The 16,782-nt window shown below is 50.3% G+C and overlaps 4 protein-coding genes across 4 annotated transcripts; 3 read left to right on the forward strand and 1 right to left on the reverse strand.

Annotated features, from left to right (window-relative positions):
* Positions 1–415: 415 nt before the first annotated feature.
* On the reverse strand, positions 416–3,397 carry ASPACDRAFT_116990 (uncharacterized protein). Its single transcript, XM_020196023.1, has 4 exons — positions 2,768–3,397; positions 1,849–2,692; positions 1,505–1,781; positions 416–1,449 (listed from the first exon to the last, which is right to left on the reverse strand). Exons 1-4 carry the CDS (start codon positions 3,046–3,048, stop codon positions 626–628), a joined length of 2,226 nt encoding a protein of 741 aa, XP_020057006.1. The 5' UTR covers positions 3,049–3,397; the 3' UTR covers positions 416–625.
* A 320-nt stretch (positions 3,398–3,717) lies between these two features.
* fen1 (multifunctional nuclease RAD27) lies at positions 3,718–5,205 on the forward strand (the record flags this gene model as incomplete). Its single annotated transcript, XM_020196024.1, has 4 exons — positions 3,718–3,730; positions 3,821–3,906; positions 4,060–4,626; positions 4,684–5,205. 4 exons carry the CDS (start codon positions 3,718–3,720, stop codon positions 5,203–5,205), a joined length of 1,188 nt encoding a protein of 395 aa, XP_020057007.1.
* Positions 5,206–7,765: 2,560 nt separating this feature from the next.
* On the forward strand, positions 7,766–9,210 carry ASPACDRAFT_1855222 (histone H1/H5 family protein; the record flags this gene model as incomplete). The annotated part of the gene is made up of 7 exons (XM_020197428.1): positions 7,766–7,986; positions 8,082–8,107; positions 8,269–8,291; positions 8,418–8,548; positions 8,683–8,738; positions 8,792–8,992; positions 9,058–9,210. The coding sequence occupies exons 1-7, from the start codon at positions 7,917–7,919 to the stop codon at positions 9,208–9,210; spliced, it is 660 nt and encodes a 219-aa protein (XP_020057008.1). The 5' UTR covers positions 7,766–7,916.
* A 3,589-nt stretch (positions 9,211–12,799) lies between these two features.
* On the forward strand, positions 12,800–15,513 carry ASPACDRAFT_77558 (1-phosphatidylinositol-4-phosphate 5-kinase; the record flags this gene model as incomplete). The annotated part of the gene is made up of 3 exons (XM_020204985.1): positions 12,800–13,926; positions 13,978–14,938; positions 15,001–15,513. The coding sequence occupies 3 exons, from the start codon at positions 12,800–12,802 to the stop codon at positions 15,511–15,513; spliced, it is 2,601 nt and encodes an 866-aa protein (XP_020057009.1).
* Between the last annotated feature and the right edge of the window lie 1,269 nt (positions 15,514–16,782).

A 16,782-nucleotide genomic window follows, 5' to 3' on the forward strand; every position in this document is an offset into this window, starting at 1 on the left:
TGAGCTGGAAGAAGCGTTCAAGGTTGCGGGGAGACGGCACTCAAAACGCAGCCTCGGTAAATCCCGTCGGAAGCGTTGTTTGTACTGTACTAAATACTCAAGGAGCACGGAAGAGCACAATGACCCAACAACCTGAATAGACTGGAAGAAGATAGAGAACGCCGGGCTGGACAGGGGCCAATGCTCCCTGTTTTAAACGGTACCTTTCTTGGAAGAGAAGAATATGGTTGAACCTCGAACCGATCGAGCCGCGGAGGAGTTGAAATGCAGCGAACGGAGACTTCGGCTTGCCTTCCGTCCCCGTCGGCCCTTTCATCCAATCGATAAGCTCTCCCAGAACACTGATAGGGAAGACCTGCCTAAAGCCGTGAGTACGTACAGTACTGCGAAGTTTGCCTGTGTTTATGAGTACCGTAGGTAGGTATGCAGCACCTCATAGATTACGTCTTTACGTCTTCTGCTATATAGGGTAGATTCCTATTTCAAGTGGCACCCCATTCTCACATCCTGGTAAACCCCCACAACTCACCAGACTCAACATAGTAACATATATTCGTAGTCATTGCATGCGTCCTGCGCAATTCGTCTCCTGTCGTTATCGTTATGCTCTATGTATATAACATCTTTAAGCAGGCATCTGAGACTGAAGAAAATCGAAGACTCCGGTTGGGAAATACTCCTCGTCAAACCCCCACAAATCAGCCATCATCGGATCGACCGAGCCCTCCCAAAGTCCAACGTCTGGCTTCTCATTCCCGGGATTGGACTCGGAATTACTTCCTCTCTCTGCTGAGAGTGGTGCTACCCCCAACAAGGCCGGTGGGTGGTTGAGGATCGATTCCCGTCCACCCAGAGTTTGCGATCCAGGGACGACAACAGGTTTGGACAAAGAGGTATTATCCTGAGGGGTTTGTCCCAAGGACAGGGTGCTATTGCTGGTTCGCTTCTCCCACTCCTCCAAGCCTGTAAGCATCTTCTTTAAGCCACGGGCAATGTGATGACTAAGATGGTGCTCACTGGCGCGTTTGCTGCACGAGACCATCATGTCAATGATCCGGCTAACCAGCGCACGAACATACCCGACCTCGATGAGCAAGCCGGCCGATGCGATGGAATTTTGCTGGCCCGTAGTCCCCGTCGCACCACTTGAGCAGCCTTTCGCAGCGATTTTCAACAAAAATACAGCCGCGAAAGTGATCATACTGTGAAGGTAGAGCGGAACCCCCACCAGAGCCCGTTCGATGTCGGGCTCATCAAGGACGACCCGAAGCGTGTCAATAGCTGATCGTATTGCTATACTTGCTCGGTGCTTCCGCTCATTGGACATGGGCCGCGTAGAGCTGGACGAATGATAGGTTCGCAGAGCGACCGAATTGAGCTGCAAGCGAGAGAAGTGGTAGTGTAGATAGACCGCTTTGTAGGGATACTTTCCGACATATCGACTCCCCACTTTGTTGTCTGGATTAGCGCATTGTGTCAACGAGTATCGACAGCAGCGACATACCTAAGCGAGGGATCCAGGACGATTGCCAGTCCGCAAGAGCAGCATCGAGCTTATCAATCTCGGAGAATTGGCTATCAGGAACCTCCAAGTCAACGTCAGGACCAAAGGCATGGTAAATGTGGGTGAGGATGATGAACAAATCAACCTGACTATGCAGGCGCAAATCCCCTTGTTGCGTGTTCGGAGATTGTATGAAAATATTGTGGTTCTTGATGCTCAAGTCTTCGTGTATGATGGGAGGCCGCCCATAGGCGATGGAAAAATGATGTTCTAGGGTCTAAGGAGGTCAGTGCTAAGATTCAACTCATGGTCGGTGCCAGGCACCCAAGAACTCCACCACATACATATAAGAGATACCACAACCGTGCTTGCTCTACATGTTTCGGCGAGCCTTGTGTGGCTTTTCTATACGATTGATGCAGGTTGTGCTCCGTTGCTATGCGAACGGCATATCCAGAAAGCTTCCAGCTCACGTCGGCAAGCCAAAAGGCCCCTATACAGAGGGCGCGTAGATCATCCAACGTATGATGTCGATCTAACATAGATTCCGATGCTAGTTTAGCGAATTCGGTGTAGCAGATTTCATACACCCGCTCTTTGCTCGGCATATGAAGAGCTGTCACGGCAAGGATGGCAGCAGAGAGCATTGAGGAAGAATTGCGCACTGAGGTTAGATCCTTGTGATTCAGCAATATACCATCCCATAAGTAGCGACTGAGTACTTGATCAAAATGAGAAAATAGTTCCTCTGCTTCTTGTTTGTCCACGACTCCCCCTGATATGAAATCTGTGACAAGGGCCCGGTCCGATGCATGGTGTCTCCCAGGAGACGTGGTTTGAATGTCGCTCAGCTGAGTCACCTCGTACAAGCTTCCCATAGGAGCAGTGACTAGGGATGATGCTCCGTTCTCTTCTCTGTCGAGGGAATACTGCGGCGGTCGGTGAGTGGTAGTGCTAGGTGCACTATTCTCAGTCATTGCGGTGTGCGCAGGCTCAGTGGGTTTTGTTCCCCCGCTATGGTTGCTTGTCGGGAACAGCGCGTCTTCTATAGATACCATAGAGTCGTTGCGATCCCTCGTCTTCGACGACGGTTCAGCTGACTTGCTGATCGCTTGGTAGTAGGATAGTTCGGGGAGTCGAGCTTTGCGAAGCAGGTCCGCCATCGCAAGTTCCATCGCTGCCTTCCATCTGTACGTGATACACATATTAATCAGCGACTTGATGTGCTTCAAAGCCGTAGGGGAGGCAGGAGGGAGCAAATACTCTGTCTCATCGTCTAGCAATGTTTGAAGACTTTTGTTGACCACACATTCTAATCCCATCCGGCGACATCGATGACATGCCGTCTCCCCCTCATTCATGTCACATCGCACCTTATGCCGCTTGCACTCTGTGCAAGCGCGTATTCGGCGCGAGATCTTGGGGACATGCTTTGGACTCTGCCGTGCGTCGTGTTCGGGGGTGCGGTGGGCTGCCATATCCTGAGGGGAGATAGCTGACGGACTATCTCCATTGGCCTCGAAAAGGTGACGACTTCGCTTCATGGCGGCAACGGATTCATCGTCTTCAAAACAATCAATTAAATCAAAAACGCGCAATCAAGTGTCAAGTGAGCATATGGCTGGTTGCGATGCGAATGGATTCACAGCCACTACTGCGATAAGATTCAAGGCGGAGAAGGGAAGAGGGGCTTGCCGCTTGGCATGGCAGCTTTGGATCGGCAATAAGTACGGGGGTTAGCGGCGTACGGAAGTACAATAAGTACGGAGAGAGAGGGGAAAGGGGTTCCTAAGGTTGTGTGTTTGCGTGAGCTGTACAGCAGCAGTGGCACCAGCAATAATAATGGCAGGCAAGTGTCAGTCTGGCACGGGGCACAGCACAAGTCAATCAACCACTGCTCATTGATATTTCATTCCGAGGCCTACCTAGTCTACTAATAGTCTAGTAGTCTAGGCCGGCCGTGGGGCCTGGCTTATGTAAGAGAACTCCGGGGACGGGTAATTGCCCGAGTCTCCGCTCTAGTCCCAATTAGGTCTAATTATGACGCACGGCGCGTTCAACCTCTCCCAGACCGCGTTTTTTTGTCGCGGCCCGCAAGAACTGCCCTCCTTCTGCTTCATCCTACTTATTCTCCTCCCTGCTCGCCAGGCAAAGCTCGTCGCATAACATATCCATAGTCTCTTCCGAGTATACCCAGATCCGGATCATCCAACATGGGCATTAAAAGTGAGTCACGCTAACTACCACCTTGCCAATTCCGAATCGACAATTGTACACCCACATGAGCTCAGCAATGCTAATCTCCGCCACCATCAGACCTCTTTTCGGTAATCTCGGAAGAAGCCCCTGATGCCGTAAAGACGGGAGAGATCAAAAACCACTTCGGACGCAAGGTCGCTATAGTATGTCCAGTCCCCAATTGAATCCGTGCTTTTGTTAGTTAGCTAGCTGCATCTGTGCTTCTAAGCAGGGCTAACCACTATCCTATATCGCAGGATGCGTACGCTATCCCTAGATCCGGCTCGGTCTTCAATCTCCTTCGTGACTAATGCCAGTTCAGGTCCATGAGTATCTACAGCTTCCTCATCGCTGTCCGCTCCGACGGTCAGCAGCTCATGAATGAGACCGGAGAGACCACATCACACCTGATGGGAATGTTCTATCGCACGCTAAGAATGGTCGACAATGGCATCAAACCTCTATACGTCTTTGATGGCGCTCCGCCAAAGCTCAAATCGGGAGAATTGGCCAAACGTTTTGCCCGGAGAGGCGAGGCGACGGAAGCGCACGAGGAGGCCAAGGAGACGGGTACTGCAGAGGACGTAGAGAAATTCTCTCGTCGCACAGTACGAGTCACCAGGGAACACAATGCAGAGTGCAAGAAGCTTCTGAAGTTGATGGGCATCCCGTACATTGACGCCCCGACGGAGGCCGAGGCACAATGCGCGGTGCTTGCGCGTGCTGGCAAGGTCTATGCTGCCGCTTCAGAAGATATGGACACGCTGTGCTTCGAAACACCCATTCTTCTGCGTCACTTGACATTTAGTGAGCAGAGAAAGGAGCCTATTCAGGAAATTCACCTAAGCCGTGCGCTGGAGGGACTTGGCATGGATCGCAAGCAGGTATATCTCCCACACAAACCTCCATGATCATTCCGCACTTGCTTACCCTTCCACCAGTTCATCGACCTCTGTATCCTACTCGGGTGCGACTACCTGGAACCCATCCCCAAGGTGGGTCCTAACACGGCACTGAAACTGATTCGGGAGCACGGGACTCTTGAGAAGGTGGTTGAGTTCATCCAGAACGACCCCAAGAAGAAATATGTCATTCCCGATGATTGGCCGTATCAGGATGCCAGAGAGCTTTTCCTCAATCCTGACGTACGGGATTCCAACCACCCCGACTGCGATTTCAAGTGGGAAGCGCCCGACGTGGAGGCCCTTGTGAAATACCTGGTTGAAGACAAAGGTTTCAATGAGGACCGGGTCCGCAGCGGTGCTGCCCGCCTGCAGAAGAATCTCAAAACCGCGCAGCAGTCCCGTCTGGAGGGATTCTTCAAACCAGTAGCCCGAACGGATGCGGAGAAGGCCAATCTGAAGCGCAAGCATGATGAAAAGATTCAGGAACAGAAGAAGCGCAAGAAGGATGAGGCTAAGGCTAAAAAGGAGGCCAAGGCCAGACCCCGTGGCGCTGGCTGATTGATGGACTACCCATTATGAAATCTAATTCGAGAGCCCCGAGGTTGGGCGGGAAGGAGGGAAAAAGCGAAGGCACTCATTGAGTTCCCATGTGATCGACACAATCAAGGGGAAACCTGATATATCGCGTCTCTGGGAGAGTGCCTTGATTTGAAGCTTGGCGGCGTTCTAAGGCTCTGGTTATCGCAAACATGGCAAGGCGTTTATATCGGTGGGGATGCGCTAGCATAGCATTATTACTTATTGATGATGAATTTACCTTGTTCGCTACGGGTGGTCGCATAGTACGTATATACACGGTGTGGACTATAATGTAATGTAATGACCTCGGATGCTTGGGACAGGTCTCACACCCGCATCGACTAATGGGGTTCAACCCCGCCGTAGGAGGTAAATAAAGCCAGATGGAATAGCAGTACCTACCTTTATTGCACCAGGGAGCTGTCAGGCTCAGCACAACCATCGTAAATCGAGCTGGATGCTCGTTCGTGGAGCCAGTCGTGAGCTTGGAGAAATCAAGCTGGTTTGCTTTGTTCTCCGCGATGCGCAGGTGGTATGATGACAATTCCCCGACAATGGTGGGGTCACGCGATCCCCGATCTTTTGGGCATGTAGTTTGAGAGAGTGTTGGGTATGGAATCGACAGAATTATAGCGCTTGATTTGTTTGATATAGTCCATGATGAATGTACTCCGTGCTCATCTTTCAACATGTATTTTTCGAGAAGCTCGTTGGTGGTGCGCTCACCCAGGATGTCCATTAGAGAATATATATCTCATCCGTTCGAGCTATTCGGACTGCTACGGTTGTTTGCATAACCCAATGCCTTGCTCCTACTGTACATGCAAGAAGTGCGAGCAAGAAGACGAAAGAGAAAGAGGAGTCCCCAGAAGTTCACTTCGTACATAAACCATGCGATAGCAGGGGAAAACTGTTGGTTGGCGTTGTACGGGTAGATTCTGGCCGAACCGCTTCATGCCTTGAAGTCGACACCACAGCCTACACGGAGTGATAATACTTTCCCTTGACACCATGGCAGCGAAGATAGAACACAGTGAAATGAGAGTCGATTACACATTTGGTCTAAACCTTCAAGGGTGAGAGTCTCGCTCCGATCACCGCTCGTAGGGTATGTATACCCATCGTGGCGCTCACCCCATAATCCTCAATCAATTTACAAGAAGACACAGCACATCCTCCCTCACAGTCACACCCCATCCATATACCACATATCTGAAGAGTTCGGTTCATTCAATCGGGGAAGAACCAAATAGGCCCACCGACAGCTCATATTCCAGCACGAGCGCCTAACCACCAACTGTACGGATAAGGAACCACGGATGCAAGACGATCGCTCGTCGGATCCCAAAGACAAAGCCTTGCACCAATAGGTCAATCTCTCAGGACCTCGACTATGACCTACCCTTTTCGAGTTCTGCTTACAATTGATTCGAGGGAAATTGCCCAGAAGAAGAAATTGGAGAAAGGAAAAAAAGGAAGGGGGGTGCTGTGGGAGAAGAAAGCGAAGGTTGGGAGTGCATAACATCATCTCCTCCCCCTCGTGACCTTCCCAAGCCTCCTCCGCACGAGGAGATCAAGTGGAACAATGAACCTTCCACGCGCTCCCTATACACCGTTTCGAAGCCACTGGACCCAGCTCAATGGATGCAAGAGATGCAAGGGGCCGACCAGTAACTGCAGTTGGTCGGACTGTGAAGCATCATATCTGCCATCTAGCTCCATGAGCTTGATTGAACTGCAGAGGAAAGGTTGGGGTGATACCGATGGGCATCATCGGGAGTTGCAGTGACATCCCCACACGTCACCAACCATCGACTAGAAGAATTTTGGAGTTACTACGTAAACTCACTAGCTGAATAGACCTAGAGGAGATAGATAGTACAATAGTTCTCCAAATGATGGATGATAGGTCGGAATGCGACGGGGTGGTGGAAATCAGGTTGCAAGATCGAAAGGTGGGAAAAGCAACACAACATCGCGGCCCGCTGGGATCAAGAGTTTTGGCTGATAACAGCGAATAAATCCCTTCGGGAAAGATTTAAAACCACCTCAGGCGGGAGAAGACCCGTCGACAATGCATAACCGCTAATTTGAAGGCCAAAGAAGGTAGGTGAAGGGGGAAGATAGAGGGGGCAAAAGAACGCGTCAAGGTTGACAGCAGTCGGATCATGCGCGTGAAAAGAGAGAGAAATCGCAGGTTGAGAGGGAATGCTGATTACTCCAACCCTAGAACGCAGCTCTTGATCTTTTCACTGATAAAACACATCTACTTTACCATAAGCAAAACTACCAAAATATATTAGATGAAGATTAGAAAAGGAAGGAAAGAGATAGAGAAGATCATCATAAAAATCCATAGAGAGTGAAAAAAAAATAAAATCAGCAAAAAGAGGAGAATTACTTTTGACGTGTTGTGCTCGTCTCGTCTCGTTTCTGAGAGCAGCGCAGAGCAGACAGACAGAGGGTGATCCTGTGTCAACACCCGCTGCCCTATAAAGCGCGGATGCCCCGCGGCCCTTCCACCCCTTCCCTCGTCGATTGCTTTTCTTCTCTTCTGCCACAATTCTCCTCATCTCCCACCCCCCTGCTTGAAGCTGACGTTTGTCGAGACATCTCCTGTGTCTATTAAACATCTTTCATCATCTATCTGACTCCTCTTTCATCAACTTCTTCCTTTTCTCCTAACCAAAATGCCTCCCAAGAAAGCTACCTCCACCGGCGCGACCAAGAAGTCCGGCTCGAGCCACGCCTCTTACCGTGGTATGTTTTGACTGATCTTTCCCCACCACCACCTCGCGCTATCTAGTTTCTAGCTTCATTCTTGTCGCGAATGACTGCTGATTCGATTAATATAGATATGATCAAGGATGCTATCCTGAATGTGAGTTGATCACGTTGTTCCCGGTGCGCTGTGGGATCACGGGCGCTGGGTGGGAACTTCCGCGACCGTGACACGTCGTCACGGTGCTTAATTGTTCCCAACGCCCCATCAGGCACCGTCTTGTTCCATCCTAGCTGGATCGCTAACATCTATTTAAACAGCTCAAAGAGCGTAACGGTAGCAGGTAAGCTAACTCGTGTTTCCCTGATCACCGCCAGACGCAGGGTCCCGCCCGTCCAGCGACGTGGCAACCCGACACTGCGTCTCTGTCGCGATTAAAGCTAACCCGCTCCTCTCCTCTGCCCTGTAGCCGCCAGTCCATCAAGAAATATGTTCTGGCCAACAATAAGATTGCTCCTGCTTCGCAGGCTGCTTTCGACAGCCAGTTCAACAAGGCTATTAAGGCTGGTGTTGAGAAGGGCGAATTCACCCAACCCAAGGGTAAGTCCACCATCTAGTCGCGCGCCTCACTTGCAACCCTCGCCTCGCCCAACAGTGAAGGTTGCATCTACGCTTGCTCTGCACGCGTCTTTGTTTATCGCTCCGACACGCCTGCTGACGCGTCTTATCTCCAGGCCCCTCTGGTCCCGTGAAGCTTGCCAAGAAGGAAGCTGCCCCTAAGCCGGCTAAGGTGAGTGACCACCGCATCCCCCCAACTGACCTAGATGACTGACTCCATGACAGAAGGCTTCTGCTAAGACTGCTACTAAGAAGACTACCGCCAAGAAGAGCGAGAAGGCTGAAAAGTCCGAGAAGACCGAGAAGACTGAGAAGGCCGAGAAGCCCAAGTCTACCGCCAAGAAGGCCACTGGCACTACCACCACCAAGAAGTCGGTTGGCAGACCTAAGGCCAACACTGCTAAGCCTCGCAAGGCCTCGACCACTGTAAGTAATGCTGTGTTTGCCCCCGCCCCCCTTTCTCTCCGCGCTGGGTGCTGATTTCCACGCAGGCCCCGGCCGTTGTCGATCAACCTAAGGTCACCAGCACTACCAAGTCTGGACGCGTGACCAAGACAACGGCCAAGCCTGCTGCGAAGAGCAAGAAGTCTACTACTGCAAAGAAGGAGAAGGCTGCCCCCGCCGCTGCCGCCGCCTCTGCCTAAGGGAATTTCTTTGCAATCGTTTTGAGCGACCAGTTACCTTTGATCATTTTGGCCCGTTTCTCTGTTTGCGATGTGTCCTCGGGGTTATATCTTTTGGGTTGTGTCCCCTTCCTTCGTTTGTAATTTTTTCTCTCTCGGCCACCAATCTCCTTGAAGGACGGGATGATTGTATCTGGGATATGCTGTGGACTGTTTACTCGGTCGTTTTTTTTTGTTGGTAGGGTCGGCGTCTTGCGGTGGATTTTGCAACGGGATATGTTATTCAATTGCGTGCTATGCTTTGTACGCCAGTCTAAGGACGGGTGTTACGCTTTGGAATGAAACCACTTGTTTAGTTCAACCAGAAACCGTTGTAGTGATTGAAGCGGTCGGGCTGGAAATGGGTATGCGATGCCCAAACCACCATCCAGGGGACATGGACCTGGCTCCGCGAACAAGTCATTCAAGGATTCGATCCACCACTAAGCAATGCCAGTGCCAGTGCTTATTGGCAAAGAAGACTGTCTACCACGCGGAAGGAATGATCTAAGCTTAAATTTTGTGCATATCCACGGGCCCAGGGGGTTGGATGTTCCATCCAGACACCCAGATCAACTGGTGGAGTCTTTCGTGCTCTTACTGGGCTCGGCTGAGGAAGTATGGGAACAACAGTCCAATACGCGATTTACCACGAGGTATGGTCCATACCCTAGCGCGTACGGATGGTGTGTTTTGCTAAACTTTGCACCCAAATTCACCAAAAATAGGAATTACTTTTCAAGACTGGGAGGATGTGGGATTATCCGCTTAGTCAGTCAGACTTTGGGTTAAGTAATCAATCTGACTTTAGTTTTGAACTCCAAAGTCATAACTAGTGCTTGACTTTTTTTTTATTTTGCAGTAATTGTGCTACATTTGAGACATTTGGTGTGTATGTACAGTATGTATACTAGTAGGGCTCGAGGGGTCTAGAAATGCAAAAGGAGCTTGAGCCAGCAAACAAAACTTTTCCCGTCCCGCCGGCTAACGGGCTTATCGGCGCCCGATGACCTTGCTCGGCTACAGTACAGTACGAGTCCGACAGCTATGAGTGAGTAGTTATAAGGTTCTTGTTCTTTTGACTGGCAGGCATTCGGAAAGACCAGTCCCTGTTCGCTTAAGGTTTTTTATCTGACTATACCTGTTTGTAGAACCATTGCGTCAGGGTCGATTGGACCCTCTCAGAGAAGGAGGGAGGAGGGGGATGAGGGGAAGAGATCATTGGGGAGGCGTTTTGAAAATGGGAGTGACGTTGGCTTTATCATGGACATTTTGTCGATCATTCGTGCATGCATTAGGAGTTTTACATAGCAAAAGAAATGAACCCTGCCTTTCTTCTTCAGTGCCGGATGACGGGAGAGGAGGTTTCCAAACCTGACACTGTTTTGTAGCAGGTTGCATTACCTCCCTTTCACACAGCTTCAGGTAGATTGGTGCGGGAGTAACTGAGACTGTTATCTTCTAGATTTGCATTGTTGGTTTGTGTTGGAGAATCCTGGGCAGGGCCTAGGTGTCAGAATCTACACTACTCTTATTCGAATGAACCCCTTTTGAGACGGTTGGTCTATTAAGTATTGCTGGCAGAAGATGAAGAGAATAGGCTGCCACAATTCGAGTCCTTGGCTGCGTCGAGGGTCAATCAGGGGCTCCGGAGGATTGGGGGAGCTTTTATAGATACAATGGTATGTATTGAGGCCCTTTCTTCAGGTATGGATTGCCAACCTCTTGGGCACATTCAACTCTCAACTGTCATCGCTGCTGGGTTTGATGGAATAGAGATCCGTGAGTAAAGGCATGCGTATCTCAGATGTATATCATGGGTGCAATAGGGCAACGAATGAGTGGAGCCGGGCATTAGGAACTTCCATCCTGACGATAAATGATGATGCATGCTGTCGGAGATCAGGTTGCATATAATACAGCCATGTTTTGTTCCGTGTAGTCAGTATGTTCGATTGCTGGGCTGCCTTTATGACAGAAAAGTGTACTGTGTTGTATTGTACTATACCCGGTTCGAAGAGCATGTTGCATGTAGCACGATCGTGTCATGAATTTTATAGGTTGCACCTGCACATTGACTAGTGTGTTGATTGAAAGTCTCAAGAAGAACGAGCGACTGAGAGAAATGCAAAAGTGACGTTGATGTCTTGCAGGGAGTGCCAAGGATCCCCTCGTCTTGGGTTGGCAACAAACAATTCCTGCCTGATCGATGATAGTGAGGACTCATCTGAAAAAGAACAAGTAGAACTTATTCGACATAGCGGAAGGAGCCCTGATGTTGCACTTAGTACAGTGCTGCACATAGAGTCCAGCATTTGGTCTCATACATCTACTTCTATCCCCGAGCTGCAGGTGTGTATACATACATACAGTATGTAAATCATGGTCAATCTTCGATTCCATCGTGTTTTTATCGGAAGTTGGTACCTGCCGCGTAATACTGGGTAATGACGGCGGTCCAGCCCTGGTGGAGCTTGCCCACTTTTCCTTCCCCTGCTTTTCAATTCTCTTCTGGACAACTTAGAACCATTAACTTCTGTAATTATAGCAACAATCCAGCTCGAATCCAGACACTGCCTAACTCCCCAATTGCGCTGTTACAGAAAGGGGGAAATACTCTTCTGTCTGTCTATCTATTATCGATCTGTTCGTTCCTCTACATTTCCCACCATAGTCTCTCCAAACACTACTTCGTACCTACTCCGTACTACGTGTAAGCCCACAATCACTGCCTTGATCAGGAACCATACCATACAGGTTCAGCTCTCCACGTTTTTGTGGCAGTTCCACTTGAATTACGAGTCCGTTTCGCCCTAAGAATACTCACTCAGTCACTGTTCGTTCGCTCTTCCATTTCTCCTCTTCCTCCTCCTCTCCCTCCTCTCTCTCTCTCTCTCTCTCACTCTCTTTCCCTCCCTCCCTCTTCTCTCGGTCTTCATTCTCTCTTGCTCTAATCACCCATTCGACAATCTCGACTACGTCTCTCCCTTCTACCTTCCCCACCCCTCCCCCATTTCCCCTGCATTCTAGTTATCTCTCCTTTAGCTTTGGCTTCTGTTCGTTGTCGTCACTCTGCCTGCATTTGCAACTGATACCCCCGTCCCGCCCTCATCTTGCCCGCCCTTCTACCCGTTTCCCTCGCCGCGGATTCCACCACTCGTCTCAGCGCTTTCTCACACCACTTTCTCCGCCGACCTCAACCTACTTCCGTCTGTCGCCTCAGGACACGCAAAACTCAAAGAACGTGTTTGCTCTTGACTTCGTTCCGGGCCCTTCATATTTAGTGGTTCACCTGAACATGCCTATCAGCCGCTGAAGTACTTTCCGCCGGCTGGCCCCCAGCTCGATCTCAGGAACCGTGTTTTTTGCATATCGACAACCGCCATTGATCGATTTGTCCTCCCTCAATCAGCCCTTCTCTGCCTTTGGTTGACACCTTCCTTCTCGTCGCTCGAGCAAAAAGGACATCTCGGCTCTAAGTCAACAGTCGACGCATCACTCACAAACGTCGACTCCTCTCCCCCCCTTGCCCTTATCTCCGCCTCTCTCCCGGGAGTTAGACCAACTGATCATGCCATCGTTTTCCAACGACGTCGCCGCCTACCCAACAGCCACCGTTACGGCTACACACCCTCGGCCATTCGACCCATCGCAAGGCAAGCCCAACGAGAAGAACTCGGTGGGGAATACGTTTCTTTGGACAAATTGGCCCAATGGCGACGCTAATCATCTGGAAACCCCCTCGAACGATCGCCAACTCACAAACGGTAGCGCCTTTGCTCTAAATGGTCCGCGATCCAGCGCCAGCTCATATACCCGCGAATTGCCTCATTCGAAGGACGGTAGCATGAACTCATTAGGAAACGGGTCAGCTCGGGATCCCAAGGAGGATGGTCGGCCCTCCGCGACCTTGGAACGGAATTTCTCCGATAAATCCTTAGATACGGTCACAGGGCCAGGCTCTCCGGCGGCATCGATTGCAAGCCAACAAATTAACGGCACACTCAATCCCCGATCGTTCAATGGAAAACCCTTGGTAAATGGAGATTTAAATCGACAATCAACCGACGAGTTTCACTCCCCGGAATATGATGGCAATGCATCGGCGACCCGGTTATCCACCTCTCCACCTGACGACGCTGGCCGTCTTTCTCCCGATCCCGATCGATTATCCCCCTCGCAGAAAAGCCCTCATCGCTATTCTTCCCCTCCAGCCCCGGAAAATGGTATCTCGCCGGACCAAAGCAACACCAGTCTTCGCCATCGACACACATTACAAGTCCCGCGCACGACGAGCGGGCGCCGTGGTAGTCGTGATCAGTCGGAAGACATGGCCTACAGTAGCGGTCGCCTGTCTCCCACCACCGGAACCCGCCGGACATCCTTCAGCCTGGCCCGACGGGCTACTCGAACCAATCAATCGGAAAGCCTGCAAGACGAAGCAGCTCCCGACGAAGATGCAGCTCGCTGGGCAGAAGCCATCAAACAGAGGCGAGCCTCGAAGCGAAGACGCCGGGACGAAGACGATGATGATCGGGTCATCGTGGGAACCAAGGTGGACCAAAACCACGTGAACTACGTGACGGCCTACAACATGTTAACCGGGATTCGTTTCACTGTCTCGAGGATCAATGCCAAGATGGACCGGGAGTTGACTCCCGCGGATTTCGAGGCGAAGCACAAATTCTCGTTTGACATGTATGTTCTCAAGTGCTTGTTCTTCACTGTACATCGACTGACGCTCAACAGAACCGGCAATGAATTGACTCCTTCTGCGAAGTACGATTTCAAATTCAAGGATTATGCGCCCTGGGTTTTCCGGCACCTGCGAGCAAAGTTTCGACTCGATCCAGCGGACTATCTGATGTCACTTACAAGCAAGTACATCCTGTCGGAGTTGGGCTCTCCGGGCAAGAGTGGAAGCTTCTTTTACTTTTCCAGAGACTATAAGTACATTATCAAGACCATCCACCACTCCGAGCACAAACTGTTACGCAAGATCCTCCCTGAGTACTACCGGCACGTTGAACAAAACCCAAACACCTTGATTTCGCAGTTCTATGGTCTTCACCGTGTCAAGATGGCTTATGGGCGAAAAATCCACTTTGTTGTCATGAACAACCTCTTTCCTCCGCATCGCGATATCCACCAGACATTCGACTTGAAGGGTTCTATGATCGGCCGTGATCTGCGCGAGGAGGATCTGGAGAAGAACCCGAGAGCGACCTTGAAGGATTTGAATTGGGTTCGGAGGAACCGCGAGATACAGTGTGGCCCGTCTAAACGCGACTTCTTCCTCGCTCAATTAAAGCGAGATGTCGAATTGCTGAAAAAGCTCAAGATCATGGATTACTCACTATTAGTGGGAATTCACGATGTGGAAAGAGGCAACGAGGAGAAGCTCCGTGACAAAACTCTGCAAGTTTTCCAACCCGGGGGTGATCGCGAGGAGGATGCGAACCCCAACATGTTGATGCGCACACCGTCCAAGCTGGAAAACGAACGCAAGGCCCGAGAACTTCGGATGCTCATCAAGCGTGAGCGCCCAGTTCCATTAGACCAAGCAACTGCGAAAATGCCTGATGAGATACTCGACGAGAGGAAATACCACGTCTTTTACGCCGATGACGGAGGGTTCCGCGCCACTCATGAGAACGGCCAGCCTGGCGAAGAGATATACTATCTTGGTATCATCGACTGCTTGACTCACGTAAGTTGCCTCGAGGTGCCAGGTTTTGGTATGATGTACTATGTTACTAACGAAATGTACAGTATGGAATGGTGAAGAAACTAGAACATTTCTTTAAGGGTCTCTCCCACGATCGCACTCAAATATCGCCGATTCCTCCAGAAAGTTATGGAGATCGTTTTATCAACTTCATCAAGGGTATCACCATGTCAAAGGAAGAAGCACAGCGACAGCGGGAAGCCAAGGCCATGGGAGAACCGTCCACAGAAAGAACACCTTCTGTCGAAGAGACCATGCAAGCAGCGGAAAGAGAGGCGTCGAGAGAGTCGTCCATTGTACAGCCTCGAACTCTGACGACGGTGCGAGATCCTAACGACTCCGGCGTTCTCGCACCTTCAACACTTCCGATTGTCGAAGAAGCAGGCGAGGCCAGCAGCCTCGGTGGCCACAGTTCACACAGCCGCCATGGCCCACCTGTTCCCGAGAAGGACCTGCCACAAATTCCCCACCAGAACGGTGCGCCTGTAGTCGGCAAAGGGAAGGGGGTCGTTCGCAACGGGCAGCCTGAAATGGTTTCTGTCTCTGGCAGACAATGAACCTCCCCGTTGCTGATTTTGAACCGACTTTTCATGATATCCTCGTTCGCAGCTCTGCGCACCTTTCGCATCATATACATACCCTGGCGCCACGGATCATCCGCTTTCCTGCACGCGACGCATCTTCCCCCATCCACATCATTCCTATAGTCCTCATGTTGCCACGAGTGATGTTAATTCCAATCATACCATCGGGCGCCAGCCCCTATGGTCAGAATCCCTGTTTTCGACATCTTGAATACGTTCTACTACCTTCTTTTGGTCACCGTAGCGGTATCATCCGCTCAACCCAACACATTCTTTCCATCATTCCCACCCGGCATAGCGGATCACATCTGCTTGTGCCCACCATCTTTTATATCAGCTACAGCACTACTACTATCTCCTTATGTCTCTTTCTTTCTCCCTCTCTCTTTCCCTCTCTTTCCCTTTTTTTTTTTTTTTTTTTTTTTTTTCATGGCCTAATTCGTGATAAAATATTCACGACTCCAGTTTTGAGGAAACATGCCTACGTAGTCGGGCTTACTGACACTTGGCCATGTTCTCAAACCCTTCCTACATTCATCTGTATCAAATAGCTCTTTGTCCCCCATTTTATTATTGTTGTCGTTTCATTTGTTTAATGTCAACAAGAAACCACCACTGACCCTCTTTTATGAAGGGGTCTATTGCATCCAGCCCAATTCATTACCTGACTAAATTTCTCTTCTCGCACCTTAGCTCTGTACCCCGGACAGCGCCTTCCTTGCTCTAAGCATAGTAAGCAAAGGCGGGCATCATCAGCATTGCTCTCTTCCCCATCTTTGCGTCGGCTATCATTGTTTGGCTTATTTGATTTTGGCCTTTATACACATCGAATTTGGATGGGGCTAAGCGATTGAACTTTCATCCTTTTTGTGCGCGAGCAGGTCCTATCGAGCGGTTTAATTGATCCGATCTGATTACCTCTTTTTTCTGATTGTGTATTGGTGATTTTCCATTGCCTTGTTTTGCGATTTGCTTTGTGTCCGTGAGTTTCCAGTGATTGCTCTCTCCCTTCCCTTAGAAGACTGATTGATCAATTGATCGAGTGGTGGGGGTCCCATAGAAGACGCGCTACAAGTACAGCGCAGCGCAGCAAAGCCAAGCAAAGTAGACAATTGATACCAGAACACCGCATTGCCTTTGATTATTTTTTGTGTTGTAGTGTATACAGTCTTAAGGGGTTGAAGAGTGAGTGGTCCGTGTACTCCACTGCCGAGTTATAATCCGCAGATACCATAACATGAT

The sequence above is a fragment of the Aspergillus aculeatus genome (genome assembly GCF_001890905.1).
Source record: "Aspergillus aculeatus ATCC 16872 unplaced genomic scaffold ASPACscaffold_6, whole genome shotgun sequence".
In the NCBI taxonomy this organism is placed as follows: Eukaryota; Fungi; Ascomycota; class Eurotiomycetes; order Eurotiales; family Aspergillaceae; genus Aspergillus; species Aspergillus aculeatus.

Coding starts and splice junctions, on each gene's coding strand:
- ASPACDRAFT_116990 (XM_020196023.1), bottom strand. CDS start 3,048: ATGAAGCGAAGTCGTCACCTTTTCGAGGCCAATGGAGATAGTCCGTCA. Junction 2,693..2,767: donor TTGCTAGACGATGAGACAGA/GTATTTGCTCCC, acceptor TATCACGTACAG/ATGGAAGGCAGCGATGGAAC. Junction 1,782..1,848: donor GGTTGTGGTATCTCTTATAT/GTATGTGGTGGA, acceptor TGACCTCCTTAG/ACCCTAGAACATCATTTTTC.